Genomic DNA, 26,969 nt, shown 5'->3' with positions numbered 1-26,969 from the left:
ATCATGAATATACTCTTCTGGACCTTTTCTATTACACATTGTGTATATTAGGTTAATTCCAGATACATTCTTCTATCACAGACTTGGATTATTATCATGGAGGGACAAAAAACAACAACTTAGTGTTCAGTAAATAGGTAAGCCTTTGTTTCTTTTATTGAAGGACTCAGCAAAGAGTCAGACACAAACTGTATGAACATAGAACTCTCAAATACAATTTACATTTCTTTTTTTGTTTCTTTTTACAAATGCAGAAAAAATGAAGGAGACTGCAATGGCTGACAGGAAAACTGGCTTCTGGTTGGGCTCGGGTCAAGATTCAAACAGAGGAATTTGGTATGGCACAGCTGACCCATTTAAAAGTGCTGAGAGAGTATCGTGACATACACACTTTCACTGTAATCATTTCATGTTGTTTAGTTGGTTTAGAGCAGGCTAGGGAATTATCAGGCATTTGTGCTGCATGGCCGAGGGGTCAGAGTGTGAAAGACGAGACAAAACATTGGCAGAGAAACTCATCGTCTCTGGTTCATCCCGGTTAGGTTCTTCAGCTGGAAGAGATGAGAGACAAATGCAAATTTAATTTAAATTGCTAAATAAATCATATATTCAAACATGATTTAAAGGCTAATTAAATGCCACGGACCCCCACATTTGATAATTATTGTTTAAAAAAAAATTGTTGTATGAAGACCAAATTTATGATTGATCAGAAACATTTATTTCTTTTGATTTATATTACATATATTATATTATTTATTCTGCTCATTATACTACTATATTTACTCATTTATTTACAGTGCATCTGGAAAGTATTCATAGCGCTTCACTTTTTTCACATTTTTTTGTTACAGCCTTATTCCAAAATGGATTAAATTCACTTATTTCCTCAAAATTCTACACACAATACCCCATAATGACAATGTGAAAAAAGAGTTTTTGAAATTGTTGCAAATTTATTCAAAATAAAAAAACATAAAAAAAGTCACATGTACATAAGTATTCACAGCCTTTGCTCAATACTTTGTTGATGCACCTTTGGCAGCAATTACAGCCTCAAGTCTATTTGAATATGATGCCACAAGCTCGGCACGCCTGTCTTTAAAAAATTTTTGCCCATTCCTCTTTGCAGTACCTCTCAAGCTCTATCAGGTTGGATGGGAAGCGACGGTGTACAGCCATTTTCAGATCTCTCCCGAGATGTTCATTAGGATTTAGGTCTGGGCTCTGGTTGGGCCACTCAAGGACATTCACCGAGTTGTTGTGAAGCCACTCCATTGATATTTTGGTGGTGTGCTTTAGGTCATTGTCTTGCTGGAAGACGACCGTCACCCCAGTCTGAGGTCAAGAGCACTCTGAAACAGGTTTTCATTCAGGATGTCTTTGTACATTGCTGCATTCATCTTTCCCTCTATCCTGACTAGTCTTTCAGTTCCTGCTGCTGAAAAACATCCCCACAGCAAGATGCTGCCACCAAGCATGCTTCACTGTAGGGATGGTATTATCCTGGTGATGAGCTGGTTTTCTCCAAATGTAATGCCTGGCATTCACTCCAAAGATTTAAATTTTAGTCTCATCAGACCAAAGACTTTAGTTTCTTATGGTCTGAGAGTCCTTCAGATGCCTTTTGGCAAATTCCAGGCAGGGAGTGGCTTCAGTCTGGCCACTCTACCATACAGGCCTGATTGGTGGATTGCTGCACAGATGGTTGTCCTGCTTTAAGGTTCTTTTCTCTCCACAGAAGAACGCTGGAGCTCCAACAGAGTGGCCATCGGGTTATTGATATCCTCCCTAACTAAGGCCCTTCTCCCTCAATCACTCAGCTTAGATGGCCGGCCAGCTCTAGGAAGAGTCTTGGTGGTGCCAAACATCAGCCACTTACAGATTATGGAGGCCACTGTGCTCTTTGGAACTTTCAGAGCAGCAGAAATGTTTCTGTAACCTTCCCCAGCCTTGTGCCTCCAGACAATCCTGTCTCAGAAGTCTACAGACAATTCCTTTGTCTTCATGCTTGGTTTGTGCTTTGACATGGGGGGTGTGTCAAACCTGGGACCTTATATAGACAGGTGTATGCCTTTTGAAATCTTGTCCAATCAACTGAATTTACCACAGGTGAACTCCAATTAAGCTGCTGAAACATCTCAAGAATGATCAGTGGAAACAGAATGTACCTGAGCTCAATTTAGAGCTTCACGGCAAAGGCTTATGTACATGTGATTTTTCAGGTTTTTTATTTTTAATAAATTTGCAACCATTTCAAAAACTCTATAAGGCTGTAACATAAAAAATGTGGAAAAAGTGAAGTGCTGTGAATACTTTCCGGATGCACTGTATATCATATTTTTTTAATTATTGCCTATTAATTACTTAATTATTTTAATTAAATGTATCTTATACTATTGTGTGTCTAATTATCTTTGGCTATTTATTTAAAATAATTATGTATATTTATTTCTATTTTATACATTTGAATAATTATTTATAATTATTGTTTTAATTTTTTTTTATTTTATTTTTATTCTATTATAACACAACATTTTTTCATTTATATTTTTCTATTTCTATTTTAAAATATCTATTATAGATATGTATTTATTGTTAATTAGAATCTAATCTGCAATAACTTCTTTTAATTATATTAAGTCTTATTTAATTCAATGTAATTTTACATTATTTGTTTAAATCTTTTTAATTAACTTCAATTATTTATTGTAATTATCAATTTAGATGTTTAAAAAAAAATAAAATGACAAAAACACAGGAAAATTGCAAAAACTTTACACAAAACTATATAAATAAAAGGAAAAATGAGCACTTTTTTCAAATAATCACTGAAATTTAAAACATTTATAATATGTAACTAGCTAATAGACCAATTATTAATTGATCTGATTTTGGAAAATGTATTTTTTGTAATTTAATGTTAGGTTGGTTACCGTAATTGCAGCTCCCATCAGACCTTGAACCACAGCTTCTCCTGTTGCTTGCACCTACACCAAACAAAGATCATTACATAATTATTACTCCTCACAACGAAATCACAAAATAAAATCCACAAAGAAATGCCACAATAACCTGTTTAGCAGTGTTAGCAATGTTAACTACATCCTTAATGCGATTATCAAGGAAAGCCCACGTTTCTTCAAAGTCAGGAGACGAGTCCTGCACCATCACCAGCTCTGTGGTGTTATAGATGCCCGTCAGTGCCGCACGCCTCGTGTACCAGTTCACCTAAAACAACAAAAACAGGTGCATGTTTTTTTGTTTTGTTTTGTTTTTAACTAATTTGTGCAGCCCCAATGATAATGACATTGAGGTATTGTTCTTATAATGACGGCTATTTGCATAGCTTTTCAGAAAACTACAGCTCTGTGTAATAAATGCTGCATGTCAAAATACAACATATAATAACAACATGTTTTACTCAAAGCTCACTTCATAACTTTAGTTGAGTGTTTGAAATTAATTGTTCTTCAAGATGATTCTGTAGTCGTGAGATTATTAGTCACGCTAAATCAATAAAAGTAGTTAAATTTTTCATTTATAATACAACACTATGGGGTTTTCCTGGGTTTTTCTTCGTGGGTATTTGGAGTTTCCATAGGAGAGCGCCCTCTGGCTTTCAGGGGGGATTTATTGTGGATCATTCAACCATGCTTTCCTGACAAGATGTGCATGACCAACACAGCTTTGCTCATCCGATTTGCGATTTCATTTCAATTAATCCTAACTGAGACGTGGGAGGTTTTATTAAAGTATCCATAAGGGGAACCTGTTGTCTTCAGAAAACTTTAGATGGTATTTTCTTTTTTCGTGATCTACATAATGCATATAAAATACCAGCTTATCTGCTTTGTTTACAGCACTAACCAACATTGGTTCTATAATCTCCACCTAAAGGCAAAGAGTGAATTTGTATTTTTATTCAGACCGTCTACTGTTTTTGTTTTATACAGGTATGTTTTATGGGCCACACTTTACAATTTGGTTTGGTATTTACTAAAATAAACCAATAATAAATAATTCTTGTACTTGTTAATCACAGTTCAACATTTATGCATCATTACCATCCAGATTCATGCTTGTTATCATTAATGCACCATAAGTTAACATTAGCTAACAATGAACAATTATATTTTCTTTAACGTTAACTAACGTGAACAAATACTGTAATCAATGCATTCTTCATTGTTTATGTTAGTAAATGCATTCTCTAATTAACTAATACATTAACTAATACCTTATTGTAAACTGTTACCATTTTATGTAGCCTAAATATATGAAGCAAAAGTCAAATTTGCCAAATTGCTAAGTCATTGTTTTAATATATATTTTGAAACTGCAATCTAATATAAATTGTAAAAAGATTGAAATCAAGATTTAGAATGTTTATTTTTGCAAGCTCACTTTGTTATTCTCAAGGTGAACAATTAACCCGTGCAATTAATCCACTGAATTGCTTGTTTTTGTTTTGGTAATCTTTATAATAATAATAATAATAATACATTTTATTTATAATGCGCTTTTCTCAGTCCCAAAGCACAACAATAAGCAGAACAAAGCAGAACAATAAAAACAGTCAAAAAATAAAAAGACCACAATAAAATATGAACGATTCATTACAATTGGATGATAAAATTAACAAAAATAATCAATCTAAGTCATCCAAGACACGCTTGAAAACAAGATTGTACTGGTCGACAGATGAAATAACAGATAAATCAAATCTTTAATCAAAGTCTGACCATTTGCTTCCACATTTGGGTGGAGGCTCTTCTCTGTTGAGGTCAGTTTGATGACTTCATCCACAACATTCTTAACCACATTATTTTTTACTATTAGTTTGCAACGTGGAAATGATGGGCAAAAAGAAAGCCCAGCTCTTTACTAAGTATTCTATTTCTGTTTGAAGCACTTCAACATACTGAAAAATCGTCTGGTTCACACGGACCTTTACAATTTAAAAAGAAGGAAAAATTGGATTTTGGTAATAAAATAAAAAAAAAAAACATTTAAAGAAAATGGACATGAAAAATCTAGATGGGTGCATTACTATACAAACCGTGGCAAAATGAGATAAGATATACTCACGTCTGTGGAGCGATCCCCGGCATAATACCAGATATCATCCACCAAGGTGGTGAGGTGCTTCAGGCTGTCAGGGATGTTGTGTGGCAGTAGCAGGATACTCATGGCCTGCAAAAAGAGGAGACTGGTATAGCTTATCCTAGATTAACCTTCCTGTCGTGTTCGGGTCAAATCTGACCGATTTACAACTTAAATTACTCATAAATATTGTGTTTTACCTTTGATTGCCTCAAGGCCATATGATATCCTCCACACTATGCATTTGAACATATAAAAGTGATGATCACCTCTTTCATTGAATTTTGAGTGTTTTAATTAACTCTGTTACACCTGTGGTGTTCCCGGTCTAAAGTGACCGCCATAGGAAATGAATGGGAAATGAATGACAGAAAACATTCCCATACACACCACTCCAACTCACTCACGACTGAACAATGTCTTTTGCAGGTACAGTACACATCTCTTTTACGCGCTTATGTGCTGATCCTCCAGCCTGATCTCACAAGGAAACATAACTATTTTAAGTTTTGCCAGTTTAGTGGCTAATTCATATGAGTTCAGTTGTACAAAATTGTGAGATTTTTAAAAGGAGGCGTGGCACCCAACCCCACCCCTAAACCCAATCATCATTGGAGATAAGCAAATTGGACAAAACTGTATGAATGAGATCATACAAATTCATATGGATTAGCTACTAAACCAATAAGTTATGAATTGCCATGAAAGTGTTGGATCCTCCAACGTGAATCAACTTCCTGATAAAACAGTGTATCATATCTTCACACAAACTAGATAGGTGTCTGTTATGTGAATCCATCTGTGTGTGTGTCTTTCTTTCTTACTTTTCTTATTTTATTCTTTATGTTTATTTATTTATTTCTGTCTCTCTAGAAAGAAGCACAGAGAAGGAATCTTGTTCCCTTTCTTTCTTTCTTTCTTTCTTTCTTTTTTTCTTTCTGCCAATCTCCGTTCAGCCAATCTCTGAGTCTTGCAGGAGCACTTTTAGCTTAGCAACAAGTACTTTATTATATTAGACCGCTATTATCTCGCTCAAAAATAACCAAAGTATAACTAGTGCTAGTTCTGTGTCCATGCTCACCGTATAAACCCTTAGTCACTATTCCCTATATTAGTACACTTGAAGGACTGAAAATTTGATCACTCAGAACACAGGAAAGGATAGCATTTTGTTTGTGCTTTGCTGGTTGATAAATCATTCAGATGTATTAATTTCAGACCCTGTGATAGTTATTTTAGCAAGCTGTCTATTAGTAATAAAACAAAGTATTTTGATTTCTGTCATCTATTGTTCATTTTGTAATATATTTTAGTGCCTATTTTTATTTTCATTGCAGTTATTTTATGTCTAATTCTGTAAATGTTAAACACTACTTTGAGACATTGTTTACAGCTAAAGAATGTTGAATAAAAAATTGGTGGAGAAAAATGATTTTTGTGCTAATATAAAAGTAGTTCAAACAGACCGGTCATTTTTGACAGGGAACAGTAAAGTAAGGGGCAGAATGTGAACACAACAGGAGGGTTAAATGTGAGGTTTTGAGACAAACGTCTGGATGCAATGATACCTGAGGCCACGTGTCAATGTATGGAGTCAACATGCGCAGTCGCGTCTCCACAGCGTCTTTCAGAAACTCGGCTGCTTTCTTTGGTCTAACACATAAGAAAAAAAACAAAAAAAACAACAACGATACATCAATATATATTTTAATACAATACAATTTAATAATTATAATAACTTTTACAGTATATATACATTAGTATATAACTATAACACTAGTTATAACTTGTGATTATTGTAAGCCTATTCAATGACCAAATAAAACTTATTTGACAAAAAAAAAAAAAAGATTTTATTTCCACAATTAACCCTTTAACCTGTATGATCACAGCAGTGTGATTAGAACATTCAGAGTGGAAGTGGGGTGCTTTTCATAAATCACAATTTCTAAATGTTTTCAAACAAATAACATTATGTTAGTTTTCAGACATTCAAATACACATAAGTTCTAGTAAAACATAACATTTAAGGTTTGTAAAATATACTCTGATGTCTATGGAAATGGAAATAAGTATTTTTTTACTTATGTGTGTATATATATATATATATATATATATATATATATATATATATATATATATATATATATATATATATATATATATATATATATGTGTATATGTCTGGAATGTATTGTGTGTATATGTATAGACTGTGCTGTATGTATAATGTGCATATGTATGAAGTGTATAGTGTGCTTTAAGTATAGTTTGCATATGTATGAAGTGTATATGTATAGGTTGTCATGTATAGTGTATCATGTGTGCATATGCATAGGATGTCTTGTGTATATGTATGGAATGTATTGTGTGTATATGTATGGAATGTATATGTATAGAGTGTGCTGTAGATATAATGTGCATATGTATGAAGTGTATCATGAGTGTATATGTATGGAATGTATTGTGTGTATATGTATGGAATGTACTGTGTGTATATGTATAGAGTGTGCTGTATGTATAATGTGCATATGTATGAAGTGTATCATGTCCATATGTATGAAGTGTATAGTGTGCTTTAAGTATAGTTTGCATGTGTATATGTATAGGTTGTCATGTATAGTGTATCATGTGTGCATATGCATAGGATGTCTTGTGTATATGTATGGACTGTATCATGTGCATCTGTGTCATTTGGATTCATCAACTTCCAGTAGCTCAGTGGTAACGTGGCTCACCTGTCACGCTAGAGACCCGGGTTCTATCCCAGACCCTGACAGGAGTGTATATGTATGGAATGTATCATGAGTGTATATGTATGGAATGTATCGTGTGTATATGTATAGAGTGTGCTGTATGTATAATGTGCATATGTATCATGAGTGTATATGTATGGAATGTATTGTGTGTATATGTATAGAGTGTGCTGTATGTATAATGTGCATATGTATGAAGTGTATAGTGTGCTGTATGTATAGTTTGCATATGTATGAAGTGTATATGTATAGGTTGTCATGTATAGTGTATCATGTGTGCATATGCATAGGATGTCTTGTGTATATGTGTGGACTGTATCGTGTGTATCCGTGTCATTTGGAATGTATTGTGTGTATATGTATAGAGTGTGCTGTATGTATAATGTGCATATGTATGAAGTGTATCATGTGTATCATGAGTGTATATGTATGGAATGTATTGTGTGTATATGTATGGAATGTACCATGTGTATATGTATAGAGTGTGCTGTATGTATAATGTGCATATGTATGAAGTGTATCATGTATGGAATGTATCATGAGTTTATATGTATGGAATGTATATTGTGCATATGTATGAAGTGTATCATGAGTGTATATGTATGGAGTGTATATGTCTGGAATGTATTGTGTGTATATGTATAGAGTGTGCTGTATGTATAATGTGCATATGTATGAAGTGTATCATGTCCATATGTATGAAGTGTATAGTTTGCATATGCATGAAGTGTATATGTATAGGCTGTCATGTATTGTGTATCATGTGTATCCGTGTCATTTGGATTCATCATCTTCCAGTAGCTCAGTGGTAATGTGGCTCACCTCTCAAGCTAGAGACCCGGGTTCTATCCCAGACCCTGACAGGAGTATATTTGTATGGAATGTATCATGAGTGTATATGTATGGAATGTACCGTGTGTATATGTATAGAGTGTGCTGTATGTATAATGTGCATATGTATGAAATGTATCATGAGTGTATATGTATGGAATGTATTGTGTGCATATGTATAGAGTGTGCTGTATGTATAATGTGCATATGTATGAAGTGTATCATGTGTGTATATGTATGGGATGTATCATGAGTTTATATGTATGGAATGTACCGTGTGTATATGTATAGAGTGTGCTGTATGTATAATGTGCATATGTATGAAATGTATCATGAGTGTATATGTATGAAATGTATCATGTGTATATGTATAGTGTGTGCTGTATGTATAATGTGCATATGTATGAAGTGTATCATGTGTGTATATGTATGGAATGTACCGTGTGTATATGTATAGAGTGTGCAGTATGTATAATGTGCATATGTATGAAGTGTATCATGTATGGAATGTATAATGTGCATATGTATGAAGTGTATCATGAGTTTATGTGTATGGAATGTATAATGTGCATATGTATGAAGTGTATCATGTGTGTATATGTATGAAGTGTATCATGAGTTTATGTGTATGGAATGTATAATGTGCATATGTATGAAGTGTATCATGTGTGTATATGTATGGAATGTACCGTGTGTATATGTATGGAATGTATTGTGTGTATATGTATGGAATGTACCGTGTGTATATGTATAGAGTGTGCTGTATGTATAATGTGCATATGTATGAAGTGTATCATGTATGGAATGTATAATGTCCATATGTATGAAGTGTATAGTTTGCATATGCATGAAGTGTATATGTATAGGCTGTCATGTATTGTGTATCGTGTGTATTTGTGTCATATGGATTCATCATCTTCCAGTAGCTCAGTGGTAACGTGGCTCACCTCTCACGCTAGAGACCCGGGTTCTATCCCAGACCCTGACAGGAGTGTATATGTATGGAATGTATTGTGTGTATATGTATGGAATGTATCATGTGTATATGTATAGAGTGTGCTGTATGTATAATGTGCATATGTATCATGAGTGTATATGTATTGTGTGTATATGTATAGAGTGTGCTGTATGTATAATGTGCATATGTATGAAGTGTATATGTATAGGTTGTCATGTATAGTGTATCATGTGTGCATATGCATAGGATGTCTTGTGTATATGTGTGGACTGTATCGTGTGTATCATTTGGATTCATCAACAACCTCTCACGCTGGAGACCCGGGTTCTATCCCAGAGCCTGACAGAAGTGTATATGTATGGAATGTATCATGTGTATATGTATAGTGTGTGCTGTATTTATAATGTGCATATGTATGAAGTGTATCATGTGTATATGTATGGAATGTATCATGTGTGTATATGTATGGAATGTATTGTGTGTATATGTATGGAATGTACCGTGTGTATATGTATAGAGTGTGCTGTATGTATAATTTGCATATGTATGAAGTGTATCATGTATGGAATGTATCATGAGTTTATGTGTATGGAATGTATGAAGTGTATATGTATGGAATGTTTATGTGTATGGAATGTATCATGTGTGTATATGTATGGAATGTATCATGTGTGTATATGTATGGAATGTATCATGTGTATATGTATAGAGTGTGCTGTATGTATAATGTGCAAATGTATGAAGTGTATCATGAGTGTATATGTATGGAATGTATCATGTGTATATGTATAGAGTGTGGTGTATGTATAATGTGTGTATATGTATGGAATGTACCGTGTGTATATGTATAGAGTGTGCTGTATGTATAATGTGCATATGTATGAAGTGTATCATGTCCATATGTATGAAGTGTATAGTGTGCTTTAAGTATAGTTTGCATGTGTATATGTATAGGTTGTCATGTATAGTGTATCATGTGTGTATGTATCATATCATAGGATGTCTTGTGTATATGTATGGACTGTATCGTGTGTATCCGTGTCATTTGGATTCATCAACTTCCAGTAGCTCAGTGGTAACGTGGCTCACCTCTCACGCTAGAGACCCGGGTTCTATCCCAGACCCTGACAGGAGTGTATATGTATGGAATGTATTGTGTGTATATGTATGGAATGTACCGTGTGTATATGTATAGAGTGTGCTGTATGTATAATGTGCATATGTATGAAATGTATCATGAGTGTATATGTATGGAATGTATTGTGTGTATATGTATGGAATGTATCATGTGTATATGTATAGAGTGTGCTGTATGTATAATGTGCATATGTATCATGAGTGTATATGTATGGAATGTACCGTGTGTATATGTATGGAATGTATCATGTGTATATGTATAGAGTGTGCTGTATGTATAATGTGCATATGTATCATGAGTGTATATGTATGGAATGTATTGTGTGTGTATATGTATGGAATGTACCGTGTGTATATGTATAGAGTGTGCTGTATGTATAATGTGCATATGTATGAAATGTATCATGAGTGTATATGTATGGAATGTATCATGTGTATATGTATAGAGTGTGCTGTATGTATAATGTGCATATGTATCATGAGTGTATATGTATGGAATGTATTGTGTGTATATGTATAGAGTGTGCTGTATGTATAATGTGCATATGTATGAAGTGTATCATGTATGAAGTGTATAGTTTGCAAATGTATGAAGTGTATATGTATAGGTTGTCATGTATAGTGTATCATGTGTGCATATGCATAGGATGTCTTGTGTATATGTGTGGACTGTATCGTGTGTATCCGTGTCATTTGGATTCATCAACTTCCTGTAGCTCAGTGGTAACGTGGCTCACCTCTCACGCTGGAGACCCGGGTTCTATCCCAGACCCTGACAGAAGTGTATATGTATGGAATGTATCATGTGTGTATATGTATGGAATGTACCGTGTGTATATGTATAGAGTGTGCTGTATGTATAATTTGCATATGTATGAAGTGTATCATGTATGGAATGTATCATGAGTTTATGTGTATGGAATGTATAATGTGCATATGTATGAAGTGTATCATGTGTGTATATGTATGGAATGTATCATGAGTGTATATGTATGGAATGTACCGTGTGTATATGTATAGAGTGTGCTGTATGTATAATGTGCATATGTATGAAGTGTATCATGTATGGAATGTATCATGAGTGTATATGTATGGAATGTATAATGTGCATATGTATGAAGTGTATCATGTCCATATGTATGAAGTGTATAGTTTCCATATGTATGGAATGTATTGTGTGTTTATGTATGGAATGTATCATGTGTATATGTATAGAGTTTGCTGTATGTATAATGTGCATATGTATGAAGTGTATCATGTGTATATGTATGGCATGTATCATGAGTGTATATGTATGGAATGTATCATGAGTGTATATGTATGGAATGTACCGTGTGTATATGTATAGAGTGTGCTGTATGTATAATGTGCATATGTATGGCATGTATCATGAGTGTATATGTATGGAATGTATCATGAGTGTATATGTATGGAATGTACCGTGTGTATATGTATAGAGTGTGCTGTATGTATAATGTGCATATGTATGAAGTGTATCATGTGTATCATGAGTGTATATGTATGGAATGTATTGTGTGTATATGTATGGAATGTATCATGTTTATATGTATAGAGTGTGCTGTATGTACAATGTGCATATGTATGAAGTGTATCATGTGTATATGTATGGCATGTATCATGAGTGTATATGTATGGAATGTATCATGTGTATATATATAGAGTGTGGTGTATGTATAATGTGCATATGTATGGCATGTATCATGAGTGTATATGTATGGAATGTATTGTGTGTATATGTATGGAATGTACCGTGTGTATATGTATAGAGTGTGCTGTATGTATAATGTGCATATGTATGAAGTGTATCATGAGTGTATATGTATGGAATGTATTGTGTGTATATGTATGGAATGTATCATGTGTATATGTATAGAGTGTGCTGTATGTATAATGTGCATATGTATCATGAGTGTATATGTATGGAATGTATTGTGTGTGTATATGTATGGAATGTACCGTGTGTGTATGTATAGAGTGTGCTGTATGTATAATGTGCATATGTATGAAATGTATCATGAGTGTATATGTATGGAATGTATTGTGTGTATATGTATGGAATGTATCATGTGTATATGTATAGAGTGTGCTGTATGTATAATGTGCATATGTATCATGAGTGTATATGTATGGAATGTATTGTGTGTATATGTATGGAATGTACCGTGTGTATATGTATAGAGTGTGCTGTATGTATAATGTGCATATGTATGAAATGTATCATGAGTGTATATGTATGGAATGTATTGTGTGTATATGTATGGAATGTATCATGTGTATGTGTATATGTATAGAGTGTGCTGTATGTATAATGTGCATATGTATCATGAGTGTATATGTATGGAATGTATTGTGTGTATATGTATGGAATGTACCGTGTGTATATGTATAGTGTGTGCTGTATTTATAATGTGCATATGTATGAAGTGTATCATGTGTATATGTATGGAATGTATCATGTGTGTATATGTATGGAATGTACAGTGTGTATATGTATAGAGTGTGCTGTATGTATAATGTGCATATGTATGAAGTGTATCATGTGTATATGTATGGCATGTATCATGAGTGTATATGTATGGAATGTACCGTGTGTATATGTATAGAGTGTGCTGTATGTATAATGTGCATATATATGAAGTGTATCATGTATGGAATGTATCATGAGTTTATGTGTATGGAATGTATAATGTGCATATGTATGAAGTGTATCATGTATGGAATGAATCATGAGTGTATATGTATGGAATGTACCGTGTGTATATGTATGGAATGTATTGTGTGTATATGTATGGAATGTACCGTGTGTATATGTATAGAGTGTGCTGTATGTATAATGTGCATATGTATGAAATGTATCATGAGTGTATATGTATGGAATGTATTGTGTGTATATGTATAGAGTGTGCTGTATGTATAGTTTGCAAATGTATGAAGTGTATATGTATAGGTTGTCATGTATAGTGTATCATGTGTGCATATGCATAGGATGTCTTGTGTATTGTGTGTATATGTATGGAATGTACCGTGTGTATATGTATAGAGTGTGCTGTATGTATAATGTGCATATGTATGAAGTGTATCATGTATGGAATGTATCATGAGTTTATGTGTATGGAATGTATAATGTGCATATGTATGAAGTGTATCATGTATGGAATGTATCATGAGTTTATGTGTATGGAATGTATAATGTGCATATGTATGAAGTGTATCATGTATGGAATGTATCATGAGTGTATATGTATGGAATGTACCGTGTGTATATGTATGGAATGTATTGTGTGTATATGTATGGAATGTACCGTGTGTATATGTATAGAGTGTGCTGTATGTATAATGTGTATCATGTATGGAATGTATAATGTCCATATGTATGAAGTGTATCCTGTGTATCATGAGTGTATATGTCTGGAATGTATTGTGTGTATATGTATAGAGTGTGCTGTATGTATAATGTGCATATGTATGAAGTGTATCATGTGTATATGTATGGAATGTACCGTGTGTATATGTATGGAATGTATCATGAGTGTATATGTATGGAATGTACCGTGTGTATATGTATAGAGTGTGCTGTATGTATAATGTGCATATGTATGAAATGTATCATGAGTGTATATGTATGGAATGTATTGTGTGTATATATATATAGAGTGTGCTGTATGTATAATGTGCATATGTATCATGAGTGTATATGTATGTATTGTGTGTGTTTATGTATAGAGTGTGCTGTATGTATAATGTGCATATGTATGAAGTGTATCATGTCCATATGTATGAAGTGTATAGTTTGCATATGTATAGGTTGTCATGTATAGTGTATCATGTGTGCATATGCATAGGATGTCTTGTGTATATGTGTGGACTGTATCGTGTATCTGTGTCATTTGGATTCATCATCTTCCAGTAGCTCAGTGGTAACGTGGCTCACCTCTCACGCTAGAGACCCGGGTTCTATCCCAGACCCTGACAGGAGTGTATATGTATGGAATGTAGAGTTTGCTGTATGTATAATGTGCATATGTATGGAATGTATTGTGTGTATATGTATAGAGTGTGCTGTATGTATAATGCGCATATGTATGAAATGTATCATGTGTATATGTATAGAGTGTGCTGTATGTATAATGTGCATATGTATCATGAGTGTATATGTCTGGAATGTATTGTGTGTATATGTATAGAGTGTGCTGTATGTATAATGTGCATATGTATGAAGTGTATCATGTCCATATGTATGAAGTGTATAGTTTGCATATGCATGAAGTGTATATGTATAGGCTGTCATGTATTGTGTATCATGTGTATCCGTGTCATTTGGATTCATCATCTTCCAGTAGCTCATATGTATAGAGTGTGCTGTATGTATAATGTGCATATGTATGAAGTGTATCATGTGTATATGTATGTAATGTACCGTGTGTATATGTATGGAATGTATCATGAGTGTATATGTATGGAATGTACCGTGTGTATATGTATAGAGTGTGCTGTATGTATAATGTGCATATGTATGGAATGTATCATGAGTGTATATGTCTGGAATGTATTGTGTGTATATGTATAGAGTGTGCTGTATGTATAATGTGCATATGTATGAAGTGTATATGTATAGGCTGTCATGTATTGTGTATCATGTGTATTTGTGTCATTTGGATTCATCATCTTCCAGTAGCTCAGTGGTAACGTGGCTCACCTCTCACGCTAGAGACCCGGGTTCTATCCCAGACCCTGACAGTGTGTACATGACCCTGTATCGTGTGTGTATATGTATGGAATGTATCATGTGTGCTGTATGTATAATGTGCATATGTATGAAGTGTATCATGTGTATATGTATGGCATGTATCATGAGTGTATATGTATGGAATGTATTGTGTGTATATGTATGGAATGTGTATATGTATAGAGTGTGGTGTATGTATAATGTGCATATGTATGGCATGTATCATGAGTGTATATATATGGAATGTATCATGAGTGTATATGTATGGAATGTATTGTGTGTATATGTATGGAATGTACCGTGTGTATATGTATAGAGTGTGCTGTATGTATAATGTGCATATGTATGAAGTGTATCATGTATGGAATGTATCATGAGTTTATATGTATGGAATGTATAATGTGCATATGTATGAAGTGTATCATGAGTGTATATGTATGGAATGTATTGTGTGTATATGTCTGGAATGTATTGTGTGTATATGTATAGAGTGTGCTGTGAGTATAATGTGCATATGTATGAAGTGTATCATGTCCATATGTATGAAGTGTATCATGAGTGTATATGTATGGAATGTATTGTGTGTATATGTATGGAATGTATATGTATAGAGTGTGCTGTATGTATAATGTTCATATGTATGAAGTGTATCATGTGTATCATGAGTGTATATGTCTGGAATGTATTGTGTGTATATGTATAGAGTGTGCTGTATGTATAATGTGCATATGTATGAAGTGTATCATGTCCATATGTATGAAGTGTATCATGAGTGTATATGTATGGAATGTATTGTGTGTATATGTCTGGAATGTATTGTGTGTATATGTATAGAGTGTGCTGTATGTATAATGTGCATATGTATGAAGTGTATCATGTCCATATGTATGAAGTGTATCATGAGTGTATATGTATGGAATGTATTGTGTGTATATGTATGGAATGTATATGTATAGAGTGTGCTGTATGTATAATGTTCATATGTATGAAGTGTATCATGTGTATCATGAGTGTATATGTCTGGAATGTATTGTGTGTATATGTATAGAGTGTGCTGTATGTATAATGTGCATATGTATGAAGTGTATCATGTCCATATGTATGAAGTGTATAGTTTGCATATGCATGAAGTGTATATGTATAGGCTGTCATGTATTGTGTATCATGTGTATCCATGTCATTTGGATTCATCATCTTCCAGTAGCTCAGTGGTAATGTGGCCCACCTCTCACGCTAGAGACCCGGGTTCTATCCCAGACCCTGACAGGAGTGTATATGTATGGAATGTATCATGAGTGTATATGTATGGAATGTACCGTGTGTATATGTATAGAGTGTGCTGTATGTATAATGTGCATACGTATGAAGTGTATCATGTATGGAATGTATCATGAGTGTATATGTATGGAATGTATAATGTGCATATGTATGAAGTGTATCATGTGTATCATGAGTGTATATGTATGGAATGTATCATGAGTGTATATGTATGGAATGTATTGTGTGTATATGTATGGAATGTACCGTGTGTATATGTATAGAGTGTGCTGTATGTATAATGTGCATATGTATGAAGTGTATCATGTATGGAATGTATCATGAGTGTATATGTATGGAGTGTATAATGTGCATGTGTATCATGAGTGTATATGTATGGAGTGTATATGTCTGGAATGTATTGTGTGTATATGTATAGAGTGTGCTGTATGTATAATGTGCATATGTATGAAGTGTATCATGTCCATATGTATGAAGTGTAGAGTTTGCATATGTATGAAGTGTATATGTATAGGTTGTCATGTATAGTGTATCATGTGTGCATATGCATAGGATGTCTTGTGTATATGTGTGGACTGTATCGTGTGTATATGTATGGAATGTGTAGAGTGTGCTGTATGCATAGTGTGCATATGTATGGAGTGCATATGTCTGGAATGTATCATGTGTATATGTATAGTGTGGGCTGTATTTATAATGAGCATATGTATGAAGTGTATCATGTGTATATGTATGGAATGTATTGTGTGTATATGTATGGAATGTACCGTGTGTATATGTATAGAGTGTGCTGTATGTATAATGTGCATATGTATGAAGTGTATCATGTGTGTATATGTATGGAATGTATTGTGTGTATATGTATGGAATGTATCATGTGTATAAGTACAGAGTGTGCTGTATGTATAATGTGCATATGTATGGAATGTATCATGTGTATAAGTATAGAGTGTGCTGTATGTATAATGTGCATATGTATGAAGTGTATCATGTGTATATGTATGGCATGTATCATGAGTGTATATGTATGGAATGTATTGTGTGTATATGCATGGAATGTACCGTGTGTATATGTATAGAGTGTGCTATATGTATGAAGTGTATCATGTATGGAATGTATCATGAGTTTATATGTATGGAATGTATAATGTGCATATGTATGAAGTGTATCATGTGTGTATATGTATGGAATGTATCATGAGTGTATATGTATGGAATGTATTGTGTGTATATGTATGGAATGTACCGTGTGTATATGTATAGAGTGTGCTGTATGTATAATGTGCATATGTATGAAGTGTATCATGTATGGAATGTATCATGAGTGTATATGTATGGAGTGTATAATGTGCATATGTATGAAGTGTATCATGTGTATCATGAGTGTATATGTATGGAGTGTATATGTCTGGAATGTATTGTATGTATATGTATAGAGTGTGCTGTATGTATAATGTGCATATTTATGAAGTGTATCATGCGTGTATATGTATGGAATGTATCATGAGTGTATATGTATGGAATGTATTGTGTGTATATGTATGGAATGTGTATATGCATAGAGTGTGGTGTATGTATAATGTGCATATGTATGGCATGTATCATGAGTGTATATATATGGAATGTATCATGAGTGTATATGTATGGAATGTACCGTGTGTATATGTATAGAGTGTGCTGTATGTATAATGTGCATATGTATGAAATGTATCATGAGTGTATATGTATGGAATGTACCGTGTGTATATGTATAGAGTGTGCTGTATGTATAATGTGCATATGTATGAAGTGTATCATGTATGGATTGTATCATGAGTGTATATGTATGGAGTGTATATGTCTGGAATGTATTGTGTGTATATGTATAGAGTGTGCTGTATGTATAATGTGCATATGTATGAAGTGTATCATGTCCATATGTATGAAGTGTATAGTTTGCATATGCATGAAGTGTATATGTATAGGCTGTCATGTATTGTGTATCATGTGTATCCGTGTCATTTGGATTCATCATCTTCCAGTAGCTCAGTGGTAACGTGGCTCACCTCTCACGCTAGAGACCCGGGTTCTATCCCAGACCCTGACAGTGTGTACATGACCCTGTATCATGTGTGTATATGTATGGAATGTATCATGAGTGTATATGTATGGAATGTACCGTGTGTATATGTATAGAGTGTGCTGTATGTATAATGTGCATATGTATGAAGTGTATCATGAGTGTATATGTATGGAATGTATTGTGTGTATATGTATGGAATGTATATGTATAGAGTGTGCTGTATGTATAATGTGCATATGTATGAAGTGTGTCATGTGTCTATATGTATGGAATGTATTGTGTGTATATGTATGGAATGTATCATGTGTATAAGTATAGAGTGTGCTGTATGTATAATGTGCATATGTATGAAGTGTATCATGTGTATATGTATGGCATGTATCATGAGTGTATATGTATAGGCTGTCATGTATAGTGTATCGTGTGTATCCGTGTCATTTGGATTCATCATCTTCCAGTAGCTCAGTGGTAACGTGGCTCACCTCTCACGCTAGAGACCCGGGTTCTATCCCAGACCCTGACAGGAGTGTATATGTATGGAATGTATCATGAATGTATATGTATGGAATGTACTGTGTGTATATGTATGGAATGTACTGTGTGTATATGTATAGAGTGTGCTGTATGTATAATGTGCACATGTATGCATATGTATAGGATGTCTTGTGTGTATATGTATGCAGTGTATCAAGTATGCTAGTATGGACACAAGTATAAAGTATGCATGTGTACATATGATACACACTCCATACATATACACCCTCCATGAAGTGTATCATGTGCATATGTATGAAGTGTACCGTGTGTATATGTATAGGATATCTTGTGTGTATATGTATGGATTGTATATGAATAGAGTATATCGTGTGCACATGCATGGAGTGTATATGTATGGAGTATATTGTGTGTGTATATGTATAGGGTGTCATGTATGGTGTATTATGTGTGCATATGTATAGGATGTTTTGTGTGTATATGTATGGACTGTATCATGTGTGTATCCATGTCATTTGGATTCAATAACTTCCAGTAGCTCAGTGGTAACCTCTCACGCTAGAGACCCGGGTTCTATCCCTATGGTGTATCATGTGTGCATATGTATAGGATGTCTTGTGTGTATATGTATGGAGTGTTTCAATTGTGCATATGTATGGAGCGTATCAAGTATGCATGTGTATAGGGTGTCTTGTGTGTATATATATGGACTGTATCATGTGTGTATCCATGTCATTTGGATTCAATAACTTCCAGTAACTCAGTGGTAACCTCTCACGCTAGAGACCCGGGTTCTATCCCTATGGTGTATCATGTGTGCATATGTATAGGATGTCTTGTGTGTATATGTATGGAGTGTTTCAATTGTGCATATGTATGGAGCGTATCAAGTATGCATATGTATAGGGTGTCTTGTGTATATATGTATAGAGCGTATCAAGTATGCATTTGTATAGGGCACTGGTTGACCAAAATACCTGGCTCCCCTGCTGTCTCTCTTAAATAATATTTTTCAGTAAAAAAAGATAACCGTCAGATAACTACAAATCAGTTTACTATTGAAAGTGCAATTACAGTTGCCTCGTTATTGTAATTTTTTGGAAAAAATGTATGTATGAATGTATCATGAGTGTATATGTATGGAATGTATCATGTGTATATGTATAGGGTGTCATGTATAGTGTATCATGTTTGCATATGTATAGGGTGTCTTGTTTGTATATGTATGGAGTGTTTATGAATCGAGTGTATTATGTGTGCATATTTATGGAGCGTGTATATCTATGGAGTGTATCATGCGTGCTTATGTATATGGTGTCTTGTGTATATGTATAGAGCTTATCGTGTGTGCATCCGTGTCATTGGAATTCATCAAATTCCAGTAGCTCAGTGGTAACGTGACTAGAGACCCGGGTTCTATCCCAGACCCTGACATGAGTGTATATGTATGGAATGTATCATGAGTGTATATGTATGGAGTGTATCGTATGTTTATATGTATGCAGTGTATCATGTGTGTGTATATATAGAGTTTCATAGGTGCATATGTATGGTGTGTATATATAGAGTGTTTCATGTATGCATATGTATGGATTGTATCATGTGTATATGTTTAGGGTGTATCATGTGTGCAAATGTATAGGATGTCTTGTTTATATATGTATGGAGTGTATACATATACAGCGTATATAGAATAGAGCGTATCATGTGTGCACATGTATGGAGTGTATCGTGTGTATATGTATGGAGTGTATCAAGTATGTATATGTATGGAGTGTATCAAGTGTGCATGTGTATAGGGTGTCTTGTGTATATGTGTGGAGTACATCATGTGTGTGTGTATCCGTGTTGTTTGGATTCATCACTTTCCAGTAGCTCAGTGGTAACAACTCACCTCTCATGCTAGAGACCCGGGTTCTATCCCAGACTCTGACAGGAGTGTATTATGAGTGTATATGTATGGAATGTATCATGTGTGCATATGAATAGAGGGTATATGAAGAGAGTGTATCGTGTATATACATATACGGTGTCATGTGTGTACATGCATAGTGTATCATGTTTGTATGTGTATCGTGTGTGCATATGTATGGGGTGTGTATCATATCTTCATATGTATGAAGTATGTGTGTGTATATGCATAGTGTGAATATGTATGTGTGCATAACATGTGTATATATAGTGTGAGTATATGCATAATGTGTATATGTATAGAATGTATCCTATGTGCATATGTATATAGTTTATATGAAAAGAGTGTATCGTGTGCATACGTATGGTGTGTGTGTGTGTATATGCATAGTGTATCATGTGTGCATATGTATTGAGTGTGTATAATGTATGTATCATATGAAGTGTATCATGAAGATATGAAGTGTATCATGTATGGAGTGTCTCATGAGTGTATGTGTGCACATGTAGGTTGTGTATATGTATAGAGTGTATCATGAGTGCATATGTATGGAGTGTTTATGTATAGGGTGCCTTGTGTGTATATATAGAGTGTATCATATGTGCATATGTATATAAAGAGAGTGTATCGTGTACGTATATGCTACCTCTCACGCTAGAGACCCGGGGGGTTCCAAACCCTGACAGGAGTGTGTCATGAATGTATAGGGTGCTATGTCTTGTTTATATATGTATGGTGTATATGAATAGAGTGTATGTATGAGAATAGAGTGTATGTATGGTGTGTCGTTTAAGTTCATCAACTTCCAGTAGCTCAGTGGTTATGTGACTCACCTCTCATGCCAGAGAACTGGGTTCTATCCCTGACAGGAGTGTATTGTGTGTGCATATATATGGTGTGTATGTATAGAGTGTATTATGTGTGTATATGTATGGGATGTCATGTATGGTGTATCAAGTGTGCATATGTATAGGGTTTGAAATTTATTTATTTAACAGGGACAATGCTTATTAATCTACAGTAAAACTGTAAATAAGCCAGAGTTAGCCACAGGGCTAATTTTCATCTGTTGCCCCCTGTAGAGTGTATCATATGTGTATATCTATAGAGTGTATATGAAGAGAATGTATCGTGTGTGTTTACGTATAGGGTGTCATGTGTGTATATGTATAGAGTGTATCATGTTTGTATGTGTATCGTGAGTGCATATGTATGGAGTGTATCATGTGTGCATATGTATGAAGTGTATATGTTTAGAGTGTATCATGAGTGTTTGTGTGCATATGTATAGAGTGTATCGGGTGTGCATATGTATGGAGTGTATCGTGTGTATATGTATAGGGTGTTGTGTGTGTATATGTATAGAGTGTGTATATGTATCAGGTGTGCATATGTGTGGAGTGAATATGTATAGGGTGTCTTGTGTGTATATGTATGGAGTGTATCGTGTGTGTATCTGTGTTTGTTGGATTAATCAACTTCCAGTAGCTCAGTGGTAAGGTGACTCACCTCTCACGCCAGTTAAGGTCAAAATTATTAGCCTCTTTAAGCTATTTTTTCCCCCCAATAGTCTACAGAACAAACCATCATTATATAATTACTTGCCTAGTTACCCTATCCTGCCTAGTTAACCTAATTAACCTAGTTAAGCATTTAAATGTCACTTTAAGCCGCATAAAAGTGTCTTGAAAAATATCTAGTAAAATATTATTTACTGTCATCATGGCAAATATAAAATAAATCAGTTATTAGAAATGAGGTATTAAAACTATTATGTTTAGAAATGTGTTGAAAAAAATCTTCTTTCCATTAAACAGAAATGAGGGGGAAAAAAATAAACAGGGGGACAAAAAAAAAAACTGACTTCAACTGTATGCATGTATGTATGTATGTATGTATGTAAGTATGTATATATATATATATATATATATATATATATATATATATATATATATATATATATATATATATATATATATATATATATATATATATATATATATATATATTTACACACACACACACACACCAAACACACACACACACACACTATTAAAAATCCCCATCTGAATGTCACACAATGGAATCCATGTCTCACATTCGTATAAATCCCAGTTGAAAACTTATGTAAAATGCATTTTTAAAACCCAACAAATTTTCTTTAAAGGTGGTAAAAATCGTATATATTTGATTATTATGAACAATATATATGAACAATAACAGAAATTTTAACAGTAAAGTGCAGCATTTATAAAAATTGAATAATTGTAAACTCACTCTGCCTGCCCAAGCTGGACTTGGTTATGTTGCTCCGCGAGGGTCTCGGCAAGCTGAGTATTACACTGCGCAACAAAATGTAGGACCAGATCTCCAGCTCCATTGTTAAACATCCCAGTGGAAGCGGCTGACAGGCCAAGTGTCTAAACAACAGATAAAACTCATATGGTTAATATTACTTACAATCAATACTTAGGGTTTTCTTTCTTTTGAAGTCAGCATGAAACAGAAGTTGCAATAATATTTCCTATTGTGACGTTTCTGAGTAAAATTACTTCTCAGAGAAAAAGAAATATAAAGCAGGGCTTTGTTGGTTGATGGAGGTTTGCCATTGGTGGATCCCACCCTCACAATAATAAACATCATAAGAGAAGATATGTTCTTTTTATTTGAAATAATGATGGCATAGAAAATATCTGAATTCATTAATAATGATAATAATAATAATAATAATAATAATAATATTACAAAATAGCAATGATAAATCATTTAGTGTCTATCAAAGCATTTTTCCCCCAAGACAAGTGTATTTTTTTCAGGTGTTTTCAATGAGAATGTCCTGTTTTTTGATTGCCCTCAACATGGCGAAATGCTAAGCTTGCGTTTTACATGAATGCTCAGTGTTTTTAAAAGCAGTTTAACAAACACTTACAGGCGAGTTGATTTAAGAAGAGCGCTGGCATTTTCAGCTTCGCAAAAATGTTTTTTGTGGATGTGTGCCTTTATAATAAATATTACAATTTTAAAAACATAATAAAATTTGGAATTTATGATGCCTTTATATGACACCAACATGCTAAATATATAAATTGTGCTTAAAAGTTGTGCACAGTTAACAACCTTGTAAAAAAAACAATATCCACACACACACACACAAAACCATGAATACTACTTCAACTGCTGTATTAATCATGCCAGGTCAGTAGGTGGTGATGTCACTTTTAAATAAATATGATGTGTCTCCATACATATGGTCCTGTAATCCACCAGAGTTGTTTTACTTCGTATGTCATCATTTAAATGCATTTTGTAGTCTGTGCATGAAACTTTCTTAAAACACAAAGGAATAACTTTTTTGTTATTAGTTCGTTCTTGTCAATTGAACTTATCGGGTTTGAAAGTTTACATTTTCAGCCCCCAAAATTGTACATTCCATAAAAATGAACTACCAAAATGCTAAAAGAAACAAACCTCTGCTCCAGCGGCAATGGCCTCCACTGTCCAGCCATGCTGTGGAACGAACTCCAGAGCTGTGGTCAGGATGCGAGCTTGAAGCTGCTCTTCTGTCTCATAGTCTTCACCGTGTTCACCGCTCTGATCTTGAAAACTGAGATGCCAAATTACAGTCAATGAAAGCAAATTTAAACAAAGACTCAAAGATTTGCTGCTAATTTTACTTGCCGTCAGGGAGTCTAAGATGTACAGTAGGTGCCATTTTTACATTAAACAAAGTATTTTAGCTGGTGATTGGTGATTCATAAAATGCTGCTACCGCACACTGAAACAGCTTTGGCACTTTGAAGGTCAAAAAAAACATACAGGCAAAACTAATACTAATAGCTCCTGAAGATGCACTTAAAGCATTAATACCATTAATCCAAATTCTTAGCAAACTCTAAATAGTGCAACAAGTACCACAGTCTTCTTTACAGTTCCACTAAAGACAAAATATGACCTACTTCTTAGATGTCTCAATGGTAAGTAAAGTAACAGCACATTATAATATTTCCCCTTTAAAATTCATGTATTATTTCATAGTTTCTGAGGCTCAAACCTAGTGTTTGGCTGGGCATCTTCTGAAGAGTCTCCCTGTGCTGAAGATGATGAGCGATCTCCAGCTGCATGAACCTCATGGTAGGATGGAGGTGGTACAGATGTGTCACTTTTAGAGTTGTCGGACAGTCGCAACAGGACGGCTCGATGGAATCCACGTCTCGCATTGCTGCACTGAGGACTGACTGTGCCTTGAACTGCAACTGTAATAGACCAATTAACATAATTAGCACGTAATAAAACACTCTTGGGCAACACAGTGGCTCAGTGGTTAGCACTGTCGCCTCACAGCAATAAGGTCGCTGGTTTGAGTCCCGGCTGGGCCAGTTGGCATTTCTGTGTGGAGTTTGCATGTTCTCCCCGTGTTCATGTGGGTTTCCTCCGGGTGCACTGGTTTTCCCCCACAGTCTAAAGACATGTGCTATAGGTGAATTTGATTAACTAAATTGGCTGAAGTGTATAACTGTGTGCATATGAGAGTATATGGGTGTTTTCCAGTACTGGTGTGCAACTGTAAGGGCATCCGCTGTGTAAAACATATGCTGGATAAGTTGGCTGTTTATTCCATTGTGGCAACCCTTGATGAATAAAGGACTAAGCCGAAGGAAAATAAAACACTCTACAATTATATCAGACATTGAAGAACTGGACTATTTTAAATGCACATTATATTATTATTATATTATGAATATCTGCATACAAAATTTCGCCACAAATGCATCTCAAAATAAACTCCCTCAATCTATATGAATGAATATTTGAAAAAATAACCCTGCACAAAAACAAAAAGCACTTTTAGAGTCACAAAACTCATTTAAAGGTGCATTTAACATTATTAGCATGCAACAAAACACCCCATTAAGTGTTGAAACGCATGCATTAAAGTTGGCCGGTGTAACCCTATAGAAAATACATTCATAATAGTGAAAGGGAAACAGACACACAGGAGCTCATTAGAACTTCATGCATTCATTCACTACTTTGCAAAGAACGCAGACGTGAGGAACTTGTGCACTGCAGCTCCACACATGTTGCTAATTTCAAATTAATGTTCCTTATTTCATTATGCATTTGCCGTAAATCTGAATCGCACAACTTTATGAATTGTCACATGCACTTTTGGTTTGCACGCGATCCTGCCCTTCATGGTCACCTTCTCTAGTCGCCCAGCTGACTTACATTTGCCATACTTGGAAGCAAGCAGAACTATTTACAACATTCAACCGCACTTGTCATTTGTGAGTACTGTAAACTAAACGATACAGACGGTGGACTAAAATGCTAACGCCTGACGACCTCTCACTTTCCCAGGCTTACCGCTGCTGAGACCCCGCAAGGCCCTTCCAGCTCTCAGTCCTCTAATCAGAGCCGCCATATCCAAAACAGCGACTAGCATTTGCAAATGTTGTGAAATAACAATAGCTAGCAATAACTAGCAAGTTCGTCCTCTAGGGGGCGCTTGGTGCCCCAAAAAACAAGTCCTCCGTTGAAGTGTATTCGATTTCTAGCATTTATTTGTCTCATTGTTATGTATATGCTATAAAGCACAACCATTTGAATGTATTTATTATATATCTGCTCAATCAGTGGGTTTAGACTGAATTACGCATAACGTTTGCTATGCGACCACAAACGAA

The 26,969-nt window shown here is 34.6% G+C and overlaps 1 protein-coding gene across 1 annotated transcript; it reads right to left on the bottom strand.

The window, feature by feature from the left end:
* Positions 1-125: 125 nt before the first annotated feature.
* On the bottom strand, positions 126-26,744 carry coq9 (coenzyme Q9 homolog (S. cerevisiae)). Its single transcript, XM_056452287.1, has 9 exons — positions 26,650-26,744; positions 25,334-25,535; positions 24,751-24,886; positions 23,560-23,702; positions 6,675-6,759; positions 5,092-5,196; positions 3,076-3,231; positions 2,937-2,990; positions 126-551 (listed from the first exon to the last, which is right to left on the bottom strand). The coding sequence occupies exons 1-9, from the start codon at positions 26,726-26,728 to the stop codon at positions 516-518; spliced, it is 996 nt and encodes a 331-aa protein (XP_056308262.1). The 5' UTR covers positions 26,729-26,744; the 3' UTR covers positions 126-515.
* Between the last annotated feature and the right edge of the window lie 225 nt (positions 26,745-26,969).

The sequence above is a fragment of the Danio aesculapii genome, chromosome 25, assembly GCF_903798145.1.
Source record: "Danio aesculapii chromosome 25, fDanAes4.1, whole genome shotgun sequence".
In the NCBI taxonomy this organism is placed as follows: Eukaryota; Metazoa; Chordata; class Actinopteri; order Cypriniformes; family Danionidae; genus Danio; species Danio aesculapii.
The sequence above is the reverse complement of the archived record's forward strand: the minus strand, read 5'-3'. Positions and strand labels throughout refer to the sequence as shown.